Consider the following 19,414-nt stretch of genomic DNA (forward strand, 5'->3'; position numbering starts at 1 on the left):
AGCAAAGACTTACTGTCCACAGTATCTGTTAGTTTATTTATCAAGACAAACTATTCCATGACCCAATTATTCATGTTTCATACTTCTGGAACACAGGTCAGTGACAAACTTCCATGGAATTCAACCCAAAGAAATTCTGTGGAAAAAACACAGTGGCTTAGTTAATGACAAGCATTCTCTGCTAACACCTCACCACCCTTAAGGTCACATAAGGTCTACTCCTGCTACTGGAGCCTACACTTGGCTTACTCACCTTTTGCCCAGGAGAAAACCATTTCAGGCAGTCTGGGCTCCAGGTTCACTCTCTGCCAAGGTCCCTGACCATCCTAACCAGTTTTGGGTATATGACACCTTACTCTGACTTCTTTCCATTTACCAAATTCTGCCTTTTTCCTCCCTCTCAAGTCCACTCTCCTCCATTCCCTTCTCACATCCACATACTGTTCTGAAAAGCAGCAGCCAGTCTGTTCTAAAGAGTATTTCTCTTTGTCTCCAAATCTTTTTTTCTTACTGGTTTTTAAACACAATCAGCTTCTCATTTAAAAAAAAAAAAAAAAAAGGTAAAACTAACAAGTATTTAAAAATTAGCCTGTTAACGTCTGATTATGAAATGCATACGCACTGTGGTAACTGTGAAAACGTCAAAGTTATAAGAAAACCAGCACTTAAGATGCAATACAGAACCATTAATATTTTCTTGATCTTTTTATTTTTACCTTCAGTCTTTTTTCTTCCCTGTGTAATTTTTACTAAACATAAAACACCCTTGGAGCACCTGGATGGCACAGTTAAGCATCCAACTCTTGGTTTCAGCTCAGGTCATGATCTCACAGTTGGTGAGTTTCGGCCCTGCATCAGGCTGTGTGCTGACACTGTGGAGCCTGCTTGTGATTCTCTTTCTCCCCATCTCTCTCTGCCCCTCTCCCACTCACACTGTGTCTCAAACTTAAAAAAAAAAAAAAAAAAAAGCATACCCTTAATATAAAATATTTTCTATTATATAGTAATCTCATGTTACTTTGTGAATAGCATTTCTAATGGACACAATATAGTCCATAGTAGGAGAAAAATCATAATTCCTTATCAATTTTCCAACCTTTAGAAATAAAGTTCTTCTTATTTTTTCTATCGTAAGTTATATGGTAGATACTTCATACATACATCCAACTGATTTCAGATAGTTCCTTTAAGATAAATAACTACAGGGGTGCCTGGGTCGCTCAGCTGAGTAAGCGTCAGACTCTTGATTTCAGCTCAGGTCATGATCTCACAGTTTGTGAAATCAAGCCCTGTGAAGGGCTCTACACTGAATTCTCTCTCTCCTCTCTCTCTGCCCTTCCCCCACTCTCTCTCTCTCAAAAAATAAACTTAAAAATTAGCTACAGCAACCAACACTAATAAAACAAGAAAAACACACAAAACGGCAGGAAATATCATGGACTTCTTTTCCTTGCTCTTGCCCCACCCCATCCTTGGTGCAGCACAAAGTGCTCAGGAGGAAACTGACAATTCCTGGCTCTTCCCTCAGGACAGATGGTAAAGAATAAAAATCGCTTACAACATTCTGACTTGTTTGAGAGCTTCCCAAGGGACTTTTCTCTAACTTGCCTATCTCAGAACACCGGAACTGTGTGGCATACTTGAGATATCAGACTGCAAGCTGCTGAAAGTTGTGGTGGGTCCCAGGACACAAGAGCTACAGAGGACCTTCAGGCTCACAGGCACCTATGGGCAAGAGACTATGGGCAGAGGAATAAAACAGAACACCTAACGCTCTATACAGGAAACAGGATGAGACTCTTAGAGAAATTAACACTTAAAAAGCAACTGAGTATATACAAGAACTGGAACAAAAATGCATGCGTACACGCACACACACACACACACACTCAAGAAAGATGTATCTCCAGAAAAAGTGAGACAACCCTGAGCCTTTATGCCGGGTTGTTTAGTGAAGATCTTCCCCTGCATGGAGGTAATCCACAAAGATGGGGAGGGAGTGGCTATTATTCAAATGCCCTAATTTCAACAAAAGACATACAAAGAAAGGGAAATATGGTCTATTCAAAAGACAAAATAAATTTTCAAAAACTGACACTAAAGAAATACAAGCCTCTAACTAAAAAGACTTTAAAACAACAGTCTTAAATACTGCTCAATGAGCTAAAGGAGAACTTGGACAACTAAATGAAATCAGGAAAATGATATACAAACAAAGTATCAACAGAAAAATTGTTTAAAAAAATCAAAATTATGGTCCACAAAAACACAGTAACTGAACTGAAAAAAATCTCTAAGGGGTTTAACAGCAGACTCAGACAAAAGAATCAGCAAACTTGAAGAAAGTTCATTTGAATTATTGAGTCTGGGAGGAGCACAAAGGAAAGAAAATGAACAACAAAGCTTACGGGACCTGTGGGACATCATCACAAACATCAATATATGCATTATGGAACTCCCAGAAAAGCAAAGAGCAAAAGGCTTATTTATAGAAATAATGGCCAAAAACTTCCCAAATTTGAGGCAAGAAATGAATATACAAACACAAGAAGTTACTTGGAAGTAGGATAAACTCAAAGACGCCCACATCAAGACACTATAATCACGCTCTCAAATCCAAAGACAATGGATCTTAAAAGCATCAAGAGAAAATCGATTCATCACCTACATCACCTCTGTAAGATTATCAGTGGATTTTTCAGCAGAAACCTTGCAGGTCAGAAGGTTGTCAGATGATATATTTAAAGTGCTCACAAAAAAGTCAACCAAAAAACAGTATCTAGCAAAACTGTCCTTCAAAAATGAGGATGAAATTAAGACACTCCTCGATAAACAAAAAAGCTAAAGTATCAGGAGTTCCTCACTAGACTTGCAATGGGAGTTCTCCAAGTTGAAACAAAAGTATACTAAAGAGTAACTTGAAGCCATGTGAAAATATAAAGTTCTCTGGTAAAGGTAAATATATAGACAAATATAAACCAGCATCACTGTAATTGTTTCAGAACTCTTAAGTTTGTAGGATTTAAAAAACAAAAAGCATTAAAAAACTATAAATCTATGTTAACGAGTATGCTATATATAATTTGTGACTAATGAACTGGGGGAGGAGAGTTGTTAAAGAGTAAAATTTTTATTTGCGATTGAAAATATCAGTCTGAAGTAGATTGTTGTCATTTTTTTTTTCAAATATATTTACTGGGGTGCCTGAGTGGCTCATTCGGTTAAGCGTCCGACTTTGACTTGGGTCATGATCTCATGGGTGTGGGTTCGAGCCCCACATCAGGCTCTGTGCTGACAGCTTAGAGCCTGGATGGAGCCTGCTTCTGTCGCTCTTCCCCCTCCCACTTGCATTCTGTCTCGGTCTCTCGCTCTCAAAAATAAACATTAAAAAAAAAATTTTATTTATTTTGAGAGAAAGACCAAAAGCATGCATGAGCAAGGGAGTGGCAGAGAGGGAAGAAGAGAGAAAATCCCAAGCAGGCTCCACACTGCCCGCACAGAACCCAACACAAGGCTCAAACCCATGAACTGTGAGATGATGACCTGAGCCAAAATCAATAACCAGAATCTTAGCTGACTGAGCCACTCAGGTGCCCCAGATTATTGTAATTTTAGCATGTCCTAGAAAATACCAAAGGTAACCACAAAGAAAATATCTACAGAATTTACACAAAAGGAAAACGAAAAGGGAATCAAAACATGTCACTACAAAGGAAAAAAAAAACAAAAAAACAAAAAAAACTAAATGGCAAACGCATTGAGAGGAAAGGAAGGACAAAAAAGCTATTCTACAGAAACAATAAAATGGCAAAAGTCTTTCCCTATCGGTAATCATCCTAAATATAAATGGTTTAAACTTCCCAAATGATACAGAGTGGCAGAATAAATAAAAAACAGGATCCAATCATATGCTGTCTACAGGAGATTCACTTTAAATCTAAGGACACCACACAGTTCTAAAGTGAAAGGATAGAAAAAGATATTCCATACAAAATAATAATCAAGAGAACAAGAGTGGCTGTACTATCATCACACAAAACTTTAAGTCAAAAGTTACAAGGGATAAAAACATTATATTAAAAAGGGTCAATTTACCAAGAAGACAGAACAATTACATATGCACCGAACACCAGACCTTTCAAATATATAAAGCAAAAACACTAACAGGTTGATGGGAGAAACAGCTCCATAGTAATGTAATATCCCACTTTCAGTACAGTAGTCCCCGCCCCTTACCCACTGGGGACACATTCCAAGACCTCCACTGGCTACATTCTAAAACCTGCAGTGGATGCCTGAAAACATGGATAGTACTGAAACCTGTACATACTATGCTTTTTCCTAGATATACATCCCTATGACAGTTTAAATTATAAATTAAGCACAGTAAGAGACTAAAATAGGACTTTCCTAATTGTTAACAGTAGACTATAAAAAAAATTATTTAACTGTGGTCTCTCTCAAAATATCTTACTGTACCATACTCATCCTTCTTGTGATGTAAGATGATAAAACACCTACCAGATGAGGTAAAGGGAGACGAATGACATAGGAACTGTGGCGTAGCATTAAGCTACTACTGACCTTCTGACAATATTTCAGGAGCAGGATCATCTAAAGGACTACAGTTAACCACAGGTAACTGAAATGGCCGAAAGTAAAACCATGGATAAATGGGAACTACTGTAATGGCTAAAGAACTAGACACAAGATTATTAAGACAAGAGGACTTGAACAACACTACACACCAGATGGACCTGACAGGTACAGAACAGAACATGCTACCTACCACCACCACAAAACACAATTTTCTCAAGTGCAGACACTGTCCAGGATAGACCATATGTTAAACCACAAAACAAGACTTAATAGATTTAAAAGGCTGAAATTATACAAACTGTCTTTTCTGATCACAATGGACTGAAACTAGAAATGAATCCAAGAAGGAAAATTAAAAAAACCGACAAATATGCTGAAATTAAACATGTTCTTTTTTAAATTTTTTTTTAATGTTTATTTATTTTTGAGAGAGACAGAGGGCAAGTGGGTTAGGGGCAGGGAGAGAGGGAGACACAGAATCGGAAGCAGGCTCCAGGCTCTGAGCTGTCAGCACAGAGCCCAACGCGGGGCTCGAACTCACGAACTGTGAGATCATGACCTCAGCCGAAGCCAGACGTAAGCTGAAGTCGGACGCTCAACCGACTGAGTCACCCACGCACCCCTAAACGTGTTCTTTTTAACAACCAATGGGTCAAAGAGATCACAAGGAAAATCTTGAAAGATTTCAAATCAACGACCTAAGTTTAACACCTTAAAAACCTAGAAAAACTAAACTCAAGGCTAGAAAGGAAATAGTAAAAATTACAATAATATAGATAAATCAACAAAATCAAAAGCCAGTTATTTGCAAACATCAACAATACTGGCAAACCTTTAGGCTAAGAAAAAAAAAAAAGGGAGAAGACCAAGATAACTAAAAACAGAAATGAAAGGGAACATTACAACTGATTTCACAGAAATAAAAAGGATTGTAAAACAATGCTATAAACAACTCCGTTGACAAATTAGACAACTTACATGAAACAGATTAATTCCTAAACTATAAATCAGGAAGAAACAGATAATATTAAACAGACCTATAACTAGTAAGGACCTTCTAATAAAGAAAAATCCAAAATCAGATGGCTTCACAGGTGAATTCTATCAAACCCTTAAAGAATTTACACCAATCCTCCTCAAGCTCCTTCCCAAAAGAAGAGGAGGAGGAGGTTGTTTTAACATCTTAAACATTTCTGGGTGGGGAGAGACTGCCCCCTACTATGTTTTCCTAACCATTTCCTATGTTTCCTCTTGTGAAAACATGATTGATAATTTCATTAAGTATAAAACATTCTAGAAGGCCAGCATTACCCCAACACCAAACCCAGACAAATATATAATACAAGAAAACTACAGAATATCCCTGATGAATATAGATGCAAAACCCTTAACAAAATACTAGCAAACAGAATTCAACAACTCATTAGAAGGATTTTACAACATGAGGAAGTGGAATTTATTCTTGATGATTCAACACACTACAATCAATGTAATATACCACAGAAGTAAACAAAAACCACACACCATCTGAATGGAGAAAACTCAACTGAAAAATCTGATACCTTTTCATGATAAATACACTCAACAAAATACCTAGTAATAAATCTAACCAAGGAGGTGAAAAGACCTACACTCTAAAAACTAAGACACTGATGAAAGAAACTGAATGGAAAGATATACCATACTAATGGATTCAAGACTTAATAAACATTGTTAAAATGTCCATACTGCCCAAAGCAGTCTAGAGATTCAATGTAATCTCTATCAAAATGCCAAGAGCATTTTTCACAGAACTAGAGGAAATAATCGTAAAATGTATGTGGAACCACAAAGACCCTGAATAACCAAAGCAATCTTGAGAAAGAACAAAGCTAGAGTTACCAATTCCAAATTTCAAAATATCTTACACAGCAACAGTAATCAAAACAGTATAGTACTGGCACAAAAACTGACACACAAATCAATGGAACAGAGTAGAGCCCAGAAATAAATCCACACTTATATGGTCAATTAATCTACATGACAAAGGAGGCAAGAACATATGGGGGAAAACACAATCTCTTCAATAAATGGTGCTGGGAAAACTGGACCACTTTCTTATACCATACACAAAAATAAATTCAAAATGGATTAAAGACCTAAATGTGAGACCTGAAACCATAAAATTCCTAGAAGAAAGCATAGAAAGTAATCTCTTGGATGTCAACCTTAGCAACATATTTATGGACATGTCTCCTCAGAGAAGGGAAACAAACCCGAAAATAAACTATTTGGACTATACCAAAATACAAAGCTTTTGCACAGCAAAAGAAAGAATCAACAAAATGAAAAGGCAACCTACTGAATGGAAGAAGATATCTGTACACTAAGTATCTGATAAGGGGTTAATATCCAAAGCATATAAAAAACGTGTACAATTCAACACCAAAAAACCCCCAAATAATCCAATTAAAAATAGACAGAAGACCTGAACATTTTTTCCAAAGACATACAAGGCCAACAGATAAGTGAAAAGATGTTCAGTATCACTAATCATTAGGGAAATGCAAAACAAAACCACAATGAGATATCACTTCACACCAGTCAGAATGCTAGTATCAAAAAACCAGGGGATAACAAGTGTTAGCAAGGATGTGGAGAAAAGAAAACTCTGGTACACTGTTGGTGGGAATGTAAATTGGTGCAACCACTGTGGAAAATAGTACAGAGATTTTTCAAAAAGTTAAAAACTGAATTACCATATGATCCAGTAATTCCACTACTGGGTGTACACACACACACACACACACACACACACACACACTTCTTACTCAGCCATAAAACAGAATGAGATCTTGCCAAGTGCAACAATATGAATGAATCTACAGGATATTATGCTAAGGGAAGCAAGTCAGGAAACAAACACACAGAAGCAGATGTAAGGGGGAGGGTAATAGGGAGATGGGTAAAACAAGTGAAAGGTTTTAAGAGGTACATACTTCCACTTACAAAACAAGTCATGCAAATGAAAATTAACAGTACAGGGAAACAAATAATAAATCAGGAACAAATACAAACTACCACAACATAATAAAAGCCATATATGGAAAGGCCACAGCTAATATCATACTTAACTGGTCAAAGCCTGAAAGCTTTTTCTCTAAGATCAAGAAAAAGATAAGGATGCCTATTCTTACCACTTCTATTCAGTAAAGAACTGGAAGGGCTAGCCAAACCAAGTAAGCAAGAGAAAAGAAAGAAGACATCCAAACTGATAAGGAAAAAGTAAAACTATCTGTTTGCAGATGACCTGGTCTTGTATGTAGAAAACCCTAAAGATTCCACAGGGAAAAAAAAAAAAGAAAAAGAAAAAGATACTTAGAATAAACTAACTGAGCAAAGTTGCAGGATACAAAATCAACACACAACAGTCAGTTGTGTTTCCATCTACTAACAATAATCATAAAAACATTAAGAAAACAATTCGAATTACAAAAGCATCCAAAAAAATAAAATACACAGGAATACTTAACCAAAAGTGCAAAAGACCTATACACTGAAACTACAAAACACTGCTGAAAAAAAATTACAGATACAAATAAATGGAAAGGCATCTCATGTTCATGAAGTGGAATACTTATAATTGCTAAGATGTCCAAAGTGAGCTACATATGTAATGCAATCCCTACCTCAACAGCATTTTTGCAGAAGTAGAAAAATCCACCCTAAAATTCAGAGAGGCTATAAAGGGACCCTGAATAACCAAAACAATCTCTAATTTCAAAACTTACTATAAAACTACAGTAATTAAAACAGTGTGGTACTAACGTAAATATAAACCAATGCAACAGAACAGAGCCTAAAATAAACCCTCACATACACAGTCCAAAAATTACCAACAAAGGTACCAAGACCATCCACTTGGGAAAGGACCGTCTTCTCAACAAACACTATTGGGAAACTGGATAGTCACAAAAAATAAAGAAGTTGGACCCCTTTTGAATCTCTTATCTCAAAATTAACTCAAATGAATCAAAGACCTAAAGGTAAAAGCTAAAACTATAAAACCTGTAAGAAAACATTAGAGAAGCTTCAAGACACTGGAACTTATAAGAAAACATGACAGGGGCACCTGCATGGCTCAGTCGGTTAAGTATCCGACTTTGGTTCAGGTCATGATCTTGCAGTTCATGGGTTCAAGCCCTGCACTGGGCTCTGTCCTGACAGCTCAGAGCCTGGAGCCTGCTTTGGATTCTGTGTCTCCCTCTCTCTCTGCCCCACCCTACTTGCACTCTGTCTCTCAAAAATGAATAAACAGTAAAAAAATAAATAAATAAAAAAATTTAAAAAAAGAAAAAAAGAAAACATAACAGAAGCTTCATGACATTGGATTTGGCAGATTTCTTGGATAGGACACCAAAAGCACAGGCAACAAAAATAAAAATTACATAAATTAGACCCCATCAAAATTTTAAATGTCTGTGCAAAGAACACAATCAACAAAGTGAAAAGCAATCTTTAGAATGGGAGAAAATACTTTCAAATCATGTATCTGACAAGAGTTTGAAGAACTACAACTCAACAACAATAAACCCCAATCTGATTAAAATGGGGGAAGAACCTGATTAGCCATTTCTACCAAGAGGACATACAAATGGTCAACAAGCATGAGAAAAGATGCTCAACATCATTAACCATTAGGGAAATAAACATGAAAATCAAAATCCAGTACCACCTCACATCCATTAGGATGGCTACTTGGGGGGGAGGCGGGGGGAACAGAAAACAAGTACTGGCAAGGTATGTAGTGAAACTGAAACCCTCCTGCACTGTCGACTGAGTATAAAATGGTGCAGCTGCCATATTAAACGGTATAGTGGTTCCTTACAATAAAGATAGAACTACTATATGATCCAACAATTCTACTTCTGGGTACCTACTCCAAAGTATCAAAAACAGGGAATTTAAAGGGATATTTACATACATCACAGCAACATTATTTACAATCATCAGAAGGTGGAAGCAATCCAAATGTCCACCAAAGGTGAATGAAAAAGCAAAATGTGGTATATACATACCATGGGATGTTATTTAGCCTTAAAGAGGAAAGAAATTCCGACACATACCAAAACGGATGAATTTTGAGCACATTATATTAAGTAAAATAAGCCAATCACAAAAAGACAAATACTGTATGTTTCCACTTAAATAAAGTACCTAGAGTAGTCAAATTCAGAGACAGTAAGTAGAGTGGTAGTTGCCAGGGAATGGGGGGAATGGAGAGTAGTTCAATGGGTAATTGTGCAAGATGAAGAGTTCTGGAGATTGGTTGTACAATAATGTGAAGGTACTTAACAATCTGTATTTTACCACAATTTTTAAAAAATTTTAAACAGTAACTTCAAACAGCTATATTACCTTTACATTCCAAAATCACTTTGCACTCTGAAAGATACCAGCCTTCTTCATCTCCTCAAAATCTTTCATGGAATCATAATTTCTGTAGAAATCTGCATACGCCTTCTTTCTTGGTTCGGCCACAGCAAACTAAAAAGTAACATATCCCATTAGGGCTTATTTTTTAAATCATTAGAAACAATATCCAAAGACAACACAAATCATAATGTTTGTGTTCGTTCACCTTTAACTTGAACTCTGTATTTCCTAAGACAAAGGTTGGAAGCAATGACACAGATGGAAAGGAAGAACCTCATGGAAACTACTCAGCAAGAGGGGCCTTCCTTGCTTGGGGACAGATTACTCCTTTTGTTGGGTGTGAGTGTGTACACTGGTAAGAGCCAAATGAAGATACCCAGAAAGCTAAAAGGTTTTAGGGAGAAGACAGCTGCCTCCCCTCCAGCAAAACCCAAATATCCCCACAGCTGACACATGCTAAAATATTCTGGTTCAATTTAAATTACATTAATTTCAAAGGAGTCAGATCAATTCAGTACCCACCTGCCTCTAAAAGGCACAAGAAGCTTTCTATCTGGTAAGAACAGTTCCAGGTAATTTACACTTCAACATCATTTAAGCCCTTAGAATAGATATTGAACTGTTTTACAGATGAGGTATTGGAACTCAGAATTTAAGTAACCTGATTAAAGTCTAGGAAGAAGCACTAGTTGGTAGATGGGTCAGCCAGGATTCAAACCCAGGTCTTTCATTTGGCAAAGGTTTTATTTTCCACAAAACACTACCTAGTGGATTTCAATGCATGGGTTATATAATACAAAATCAAATCCCATCCTGCATAAAAAAAAAACAGTAAAAATTCGTCAAGTGCCAAACTACATCCATTAAGGTATTGCAGACACACACAGAATCATATTGTTTTGTTTTGTTATACTTGAACTAGACTCTTTTTAGGTCAAAAATCTGGTAGTCAAAAAAAAACTATTAATTTAGATCCACTACACCATGAGTTACTTGAAAGCCATAAAATCTATATCTGAGGCCTTACACAAAACAAGCTAATACCTGAAAATTTAGAACAAGCCTAATTTATATAACAGCAATTGCTCTACCTACAGGGGAAAATCCCTTCAGGATAAGTCTTGTCTCAAAATCTAACCCATATTCATGAATTTTGGCTTAGCAGATTAACTTAACCAAAAATGATTTACTGGTGGGCAACTTCATGTAAAAAGCATAAAAGCTGATTAAAATTGTGAGTATAAGTCAAACTAAGAATGAAGGCCAAATCAACAAAGCAATCTACACTAACTGGACAGGGGAAATGAAGGAAGCGAGCATCTACCAAGAGAATCAAGTTTACACCTGCCTTAATTCTTTAATAAGAATTTGGATTCCTCAGTGCTTTGGGAACTTTCCATCCAATCAAACACTAACTGTATACAAACATTGACGAATCTACCAAGCAAACTTTAAAACTTTTCATTCAGAATAGATGGACCATGGGTCTGCCATGGTCCCAGCTCTTAATTTAGTAGAAGAGACACAACCTAAAGCACGTACTATTTAAAATACAATGTGCCCAGGGGCACCTGGGTGGCTCAGTCGGTTGAGCGTCTGACTTCGGCTCAGGTCATGATCTGGCGGTCTGTGAGTTCAAGCCCCACGTCAGGCTCTGTGCTGACAGCTCGGAGCCTGGAGATTGCCTCAGATTCTGTGTCTCCCTCTCTCTCTGCCCCTCCCCTGCTCATGCTACGTCTCTCTCTCTCTCTCTCTCTGTCAAAAATAAATAAACATTAAAAAAAAAATTAAAAAAAATACAATGTGCCCAATACTGTAAAAAACAGTCTGGTACCAAGTGACTGAGAACCTAGCAAAGCACAACCAATGCATCTGGAGGAATAGGCTGCAAGTCCATAAAGGAACATTTGAGAATCTTGAGGATAAACTGGAATTTGCCACGCAGTGAGATGAAGACATTACTGTTATATACAAACTCATGGGAGAAAGCAGAATTGGGTAACAGCAACTACTTACAAAGGGCTGGAGAACAGGGTGTAGTAGGACTGCTGGAAAGAGGATGAAAAGGCAGAAAGGACTAATCAGAAAGTATCTTAAAATCAAAACTAAGTTTCAGCAAATCATCCTTGATCCATTAGTAAGCAATGAAACCAATTTAGAAGATTGCAGCCAGTAGTTAATATATTTACTACAGAGCAAAAATTTGAAAGCCACTGCATACTGGGCATTCAGGAACCCAATGACACAACAGATCTATTCTGGGTTTTTTTTTTCTTTAAGTTTATTTACTTATTTTGAGAGACAGCAAGCAATGCAAGCAGTTGAGGGTGAGAGAGAGAGGGAGAGAATTCCAAGCATTAACAGTGTGGAGCCCAACATGGGGCTCAAACTGTGAGATCATGACCTGAGCCGAAACCAAGCGTCAGACACTTAATCAACTGAGCCACCCATGCACCCCAAACAGATCTATTCTAGAAGCCAAGGTTCAAAGCGGCAAGAATCCACACAAGTTACAAAGGCCTCAAGTTTGATAGTAACAATTAGGACACTGAGAGTGAAGAAATGAGTCCCCCAAATTTCTCTCCTTACCCCCACTTCATTTACTCATCCATCCATCCTTTTCCCATATTTATTTCATGCCCACTATATGCCAAGTAGAAAAGATCTCATGGAGCAAAGAGTTTATTTACTTTTTTGTGCTTGTCTCTTCAAAGGGGCCCAAAGCAAAGACCTCTTAGTGCTTTTCCTCAAGCTGTTCTCCCTCCCCTTAGCACTTCAAATTCACCCTTTCAAGGCACAAATTCTACCTTCTCTTTCAAAGAGCTATGATCTACACTGTGACCCACAATATCCTCCTCTCCCACAGAAACAAAGACATCAATCAACTATCAGAGTACAGATCCCGAGTACATGGAGGACAGGGTCCTTTCTCTCCCACCTTTATTCTTCCAAACTGTATATAAGCTGCTCTAGAACAGCTCTGGGAAATGAAATGTTCTTTCATTGTTACTGTCTTGCAAGAATACCTAATTTTTTCACCTCCCCCAACTTGACTCTAACTTCTTTAAAGACACATATTTAGAGGTATATACACTTAGTATACTCCGAAGCACCTGGAACTCTATACCATCTACCACTGTACTGAATTTTAGATACTACATCTTATTCAACAGATACTTTTAAGCATCTATTTGTGGGTCAGCCAACTGACAATGGGGTGCCACTGTAAACAAAAAAAGCACCCTGCTCTAATGAGGCTCACAATATACTAAAAAATACTAGAACTAAACACTAAAATTATTAAGTACAAAGCGTTGCAAAGCTTTAATTCTCTCATGGGCCACTATGACACATGGTCATAAACACACGTAATACCATAAACATTTTTATAGAAAAAAGTTGTAAATGTAATGTGGAGACTTAGAGAAATAGAAAACATATAGAGTATGTTGGGAAAAAGGTGGCATAGGAAACACCAGGAATCTCTCCCAACCTATACAACTGCACTAGCACAATGTGTCTAGTGTAACTTTCCTGAAACTTTGGATCTCTTGAAGGCATACATCAGGCAGGTGGCCACTGTTGTTGCCCGCCCCCCCCCGCCCCCGCAAGACTCTTTTTCACCTGAGCAATTTCCAGGGAACCTGAAAAGATAGAGCACCTTTCCCCCCGCCCCTTCATTTTTCTCTTTTTCAGAGCCAGACATTAAAGACTAGGACATTCAAAGCCTTCTACATATACAATTCTCAGAGAAATTGCAGAATAGATTAAAAATGACCCAACTAGGAGTGCATGGGTGGCTCAGTCAGTTAAGCATCCACCTTCAGCTCAGGCCATGATCTCACAAACCATGGGTTCAAACCCCACGTTGGGCTCTGTGCTGACAAGTCAGAGCCTAAAGCCTGCTTCATATTCTGTGTCTCCCTCTCTCTCTGCCCCTCCCCTGCTCCCGCTGTCTCTCAAAAATGAATAAACGTAAAAAAAAAAAATGACCCAACTATATATGCTATCTACAACAGACTCATTTCAGATCCAAAGACACAAATAGATTGAAAGGGAAAGGGTGAAAAAAGATGTCCTATGTCAACAGTAACCAAAGAGAGTGGCTATACTAAATCAGACAAGGTAGACTTCAAATCAAAAAAATTACAAGAGACAAAGGACTTTATTTATTCATAAAAGTTTCAATAAGGCAAGAACTTATAACAATTAGAAACATTTACTCACCCAGTAACACTAGCAAAACATATAAAGCAAAAACTGACAGAAATGAAGAGAAAAATATTTCTCCAATAACAGTTAAGACTTTAATAGCCCAATCTCAATAATAGATAAAACCAGACCTAAGTAAGGAAACAGAGGACTTAACTCATGAAACCAACCCGATCTAACACCTATACAAAGAATACTCCACCCAACAACAGACAACACATTCTTCTCAATTTCACATGGGATATTTTCCAGGATGGACTAAACAGGCCACAAATTAAGTGTCAACAGATTTAAAAAGATAGATATACAAAGTATGTTCTCTGATCACAATGGGATGAAATTAAAATCAGTAACAGAAGGAAAACTGGAAAATTCACAAAGCTATAAAGTTTAAGCAACAAACATTTAAACAACCAATGGATCAAAGAAGAAATCAGGAATGAAATTAGAAAATATTTAGAGACAAATGAAAATGAAAGCACAACACACCAAAACGTATGGGATACAGTGAAAGCAGAGCTAAGGGGGGAAAATTTTTAGCTATAAACACACATATTAAAAAACAAGAGAGATCTCAAACCAACAACCTAACATTGTAACTTACGGAACTAGGAAAAAGAACAAAATAAACCAAAAGCTAGAAGGAAGGAAATAATAAAGATTAGAGCAGAGATCAACAAAACAGAGACTAGGAAAACAAAAAAGAAAAATCAACGAGGCCAAAAAACTGGTTCTTCAAAACCATAAATAAAATTGACAATCCTTTAGCAAGATGGGCAAAGAAAAAAAGAGGGAAGATTCAAATTACTAACATCAGAAATGAATACTACAGATTCTACAGAAATAAAAAGGATAATAAGAGAATAGTATGAACGACTGTATACCAACAGACTGGATAACCTATATGAAACGGATAAATTCCTATAAACACAAAACCTACCAAGACTAAATTACAAAGAAAGAAAAAAATCTGAATAGAACTATAACTATTAAGGATATTGAATCAATAATCAAAAATCTCCCAACAAAGAAAAGCCTGGACCTGATGACTTCACTGGTCAATTCTACAAAAAAAAAAACACAAAACCTAAAGAATACCAGTCCTTCTGAAATCTTTCCAAGCAACTGAAGTAGAGGAACACTAACTCACTTTATGAGACCAGCATTATACTGATACCAAAGCCAGACAAAACACAGAAAACTACGGGCCAATATCCTCCACGAACACTGATGCAAAAATCCTTGACACAATACTAGCAAATTGAATTCAGCAGCATATTAAAAAGACTGTACGCCATTACCAAGTGAGGTGTATTCCTGGAATGCATGGATGGTTCAACATACAAAATCAATGTAATACACATTAAAAGAATAAAAGAGAAAAAAACTACAATAATCTCAATGCAGACAACACATTTGACAAAGTCAATACCCTTTCATGATGAAAAAAAGAACACCCCATCTAGGAACAGAATGAAATTACCTCCACATAACCCATAAGATGTCCACTGTTGTACTTCTATTCAACACAGTACTCTAAGTTCCAGGCAGAACAATTAGGCAAGAAAGAGAAATACAAGGCATCCAAATGACAAAGGAAGAAGCATAATCATCTGTCTACAGATGATGTATGTAGAAAACCCAAAAAATTCCACACAGAAAAAAAACTCGTTAGATAGTAGCAAAGCTAGCAGGATGTAAAATGTAAGATGGTGCCACAGAAAACAGCATGGTTGTTGCTTAAAAAATTACACACAGAATTACCAAATGATCTATCAATTCCACTTCTGGATATATACTGAAAAAAATTAAAAGCAGGGTCTCGAAGAGATACCTGTAACCCATGTTCATAGACGCATTATTCACAGTAGCTAAAACATGGAAGCAACCCAAGTGTCCATCAAAGGTGAATGAATAAGCAAACTGTGGTACCAACATACCATAGAATGTTATTCGGCCTTAAAAAGAAAGGAAATTCTGACACACGCTATGACAAGGATGAAACTTGAGGATATTATGCTAAGTGAAATAAGCCAGTTACAAAAAGACAAAATAACGTAGGATTCCATTTACATGAAGTACCTAGAACAGTCAAATTAAGACACAGAAAGCAGAACTGTTCCGTGGGCTGGGAGTGGGGAAGGGATGGGTTTACTGTCAAATGGGTATAGTTTCAGTTTTACAAGATCAAACAGTTATGGAGGTGAATGGTAGCAATGGTCATACAACATTATAAATGTATTTAATACCACTGAATTGTACACATAAAAATGGCCACATTTTGTGTATTCTACCACAATACAAAAAAATTATTTAGAAAAACCCAAAGGGCATAATGTTAAAATTCACAGGAGACAGAGCGTTAAAATGCAGTTCTGTGGCAACAAATCCATTAAGGTTACTTACCAAACAGAACTACTGCCTTCCTGACATCCCTCTGCTTTAATAAAATTATATCCTTGTGTTATGGACTGAACTGTGTCTTCCAAAACTCATGCGTTGGAATCTTAAACCTCTAATACCTCAGAATGTAACCAGATTTAGAGATGGGTCTTTAAAGAGGTAAATTAAAATGAGGTTTGTGAGTCCCAATCCAATATGACTAGCATCCTTGCAAGAGGAAATTCAAACAAAAACACAGTAGCACAGAGAACCATGTGAAGACAAAGGGAGAAACCCACCTACAAGCCAAGGAGAGAGGCTTCAAAAGAAATCCACCTGCGGTCACACTGATCTTGGATCTCCAACCCCCAGAACACTAAATAAATTTGTTTAAGCCACCCAATTTGTTGTACTTTGTCTGGCAGCCCTTAAAAACTAATACTGCTTCCTTTAAAGTTGAAGAACAAGCTATCTAGAGAATATGAGGTATTTTCCTGCCGCACTGAGGTAAGGGGAGGAAAGGGGAAGGGAGCACATTAAAGAGGGAGTTTCTTTAAAAGCCTCAGAACTACTTATGAAAATAAAATACATTTTCAAATTTAAAACACATTTTCTGGACCATAGGCACAAAGTAGATATCAAACATACAAACCTTATAGAAAGCTGCAACCCCCAGGGAAACAGCGAACGCTCCGACAATATGAAATCGCAGGCGCTTGGCCAGAAGGCCTCGCATCTGAGGTTTCGCCAAAGCACCGGAAGTCATGGTAGTTATTCTCCTTCAAAGATAAAATAATAATAAAAACAACTCTGAGAACATAAAAAGATATCTAAGGGATCCTTACAATAACGCACTTTAATACCAAGAGGGGCACAGGCATGATCCCTCCCACAAAGCCTAAGGTGTTTAAAAGCTTAGTCTGCTTCATGGTCGCACGCTGAACGACGACCCTAAACAAACCAGATCATTGCGGCCCAACAACAGAAAGCAGGGAGTATAAACTACAAACAAAATTATCTCGACCCCAGGAAAGATAAGCAGTGGCTCTAGACTGACAAGTGCAAACGCATTTAGAGCGTTTACTCTCGTGCGACCTATCAGCTCATAACTCCCACTTCTTTGACGAGAAAACTGGGGCACACGAAGGAGACTTTTCCAAGGTCACGCGGTGAAAGCTTTAAACTCGGGCAGGAGCCCAGCCGTGACCTCCAGGACCCACCCAGTGACCGCGGCGCGGCCCCACAGACCTTCCGCCAAGGCGGACGGGGCGCTGGGAGGCTGCCGGACGCCCACCTTCCACCCCCCTCCCCGTTCCACCAGGCACGGCAACCCTTTTCCAGCTTCCCGAGAGTGGAATCACCAACGTTACCACGCAGCGAGCACCAACCTCGCGCCGACGCAGCTGGCTGTTTCCCCTACGTAGCCCCTTAGCCTCAAGACCGCCTGAGGAAGAAACCGCCCCTCCCTTTGCACAGGTGAAAACGCTGGGGCCAAATGAAGTGACCTAACCAAGGTCACACTAACTGGAGGAAAAACACAGCAGAGACCAGGTCCGGGCCGGCCGCCTTAGAAGCCCAGCTGCCTCCTCCAGACCCCTGCAGCCCAGTCGGCCCCCGGGGGCGCTGGCGGTCAGCCCGCGCGACCCTCCAGAGGCCGCGGCGGGGGCGTGCAGGGGTCGAGCCAGCGAGAAGTTAGAAGCTTCTGACCGCAGAGATGCAAGCGCAACTCAACTCCAGGGCAGAGCGAGAGCAGGCAACGGGATGCGGCAGTTATGAGAGCTCAGACGACAACAACACTCACCTCAACACCAACCTTAAACCCAACGTCCTTCCTAACTGATACAGAAATGGACGGCGGTCCAGCTGAGCGCAGGCGCAGAAGCAGCGGAGTGGACCCAGCGACGGTAGCCGGAAGAGTTCAAAAGACCTCCAGCGCTCCTCCACCCGCTCACGGCTGAAGTTCAAGGGTGTGGTTCGTTTCTTCCCTGTGGGACGTTAGACTAAAGACCTGACATTCTGAGTTGGTTTTCTTAGTAAATTGGAGATTTTATTCTTACTCATATACATAGTTGGTATGAATTTATTAGAGAATACAAAGATAGTTAATATGTGAATATTTTTAAATGTACCTTACAAATACAGAACAAATCATTCTGGGCCCATGGAGTGCGCGAACCGTGTGCACAAACTGCCATTTACATTACAACTACCCTCAGGTGAATAATCGTTTGGTTTGGGTAAAGGGTGAATAAGATAGCCAAGTTCTAGGACCTCAGAGCCCTGCTGATGAGACAGACATAAACAGATTTACATTAATCCCAAGTGGAGGGCACTTCCACAGAGACATGACCCAATGAAACAATTACCCTCCTGACAGAGCTGATACAAGGAATATTTGTGTGGAGTTTTTAGTAAAAGACATGTATCTTTTTAATGTTTATTTATTTTTCAGAGAGAGAGAGAGACGCAATGGGGGAGGAGCAAAGAGGGGGCAGAGGATCCGAAGTGGGCTCTGTGCTGAGAGTAGAGAGCCTGATGGAGGGTTTGAATTCAGGAACTGGGAGATCATGTCCTGAGCTGAAGTCGGCTACATAATTGATTGAGCCACCCAGGCACCCCAAGAGACAAATATCTTAAAGGAAGACAACTGGAAGTTTATGGAAAGTGATGTGTAGGGGTAATGTGCTTGTGCCTTAGGGGTGTCAAGCTTGGTTTTTATTAAAATAACCTTGATTTACAGTGTTCTTTAAGTCAACTCAGCAAGCACTGTGGAAGATACACTAGGATACAAAATATACATGATATA

The 19,414-nt window shown here is 38.5% G+C and overlaps 1 protein-coding gene across 1 annotated transcript; it reads right to left on the reverse strand.

Annotated features, from left to right (window-relative positions):
- Positions 1–9: 9 nt before the first annotated feature.
- Positions 10–18,535, reverse strand: LOC122495656 (cytochrome c oxidase subunit 6C). Its single transcript, XM_043601464.1, has 4 exons — positions 18,410–18,535; positions 17,261–17,387; positions 9,997–10,125; positions 10–136 (listed from the first exon to the last, which is right to left on the reverse strand). Exons 2-3 carry the CDS (start codon positions 17,372–17,374, stop codon positions 10,012–10,014), a joined length of 228 nt encoding a protein of 75 aa, XP_043457399.1. The 5' UTR covers positions 17,375–17,387; positions 18,410–18,535; the 3' UTR covers positions 10–136; positions 9,997–10,011.
- Positions 18,536–19,414: the final 879 nt, after the last annotated feature.

This window comes from Prionailurus bengalensis, chromosome F2 (genome assembly GCF_016509475.1).
Source record: "Prionailurus bengalensis isolate Pbe53 chromosome F2, Fcat_Pben_1.1_paternal_pri, whole genome shotgun sequence".
Lineage (NCBI taxonomy): Eukaryota > Metazoa > Chordata > Mammalia > Carnivora > Felidae > Prionailurus > Prionailurus bengalensis.

What these genes read in the sequence shown, in the direction of transcription:
- LOC122495656 (XM_043601464.1), bottom strand. Translation starts at nt 17,374, where the DNA reads ATGACTTCCGGTGCTTTGGCGAAACCTCAGATGCGAGGCCTTCTGGCC. An exon ending in GGGTTGCAGCTTTCTATAAG is followed by an intron (nt 10,126 to 17,260) that starts GTTTGTATGTTT and finishes GTTACTTTTTAG; the next exon opens with TTTGCTGTGGCCGAACCAAG.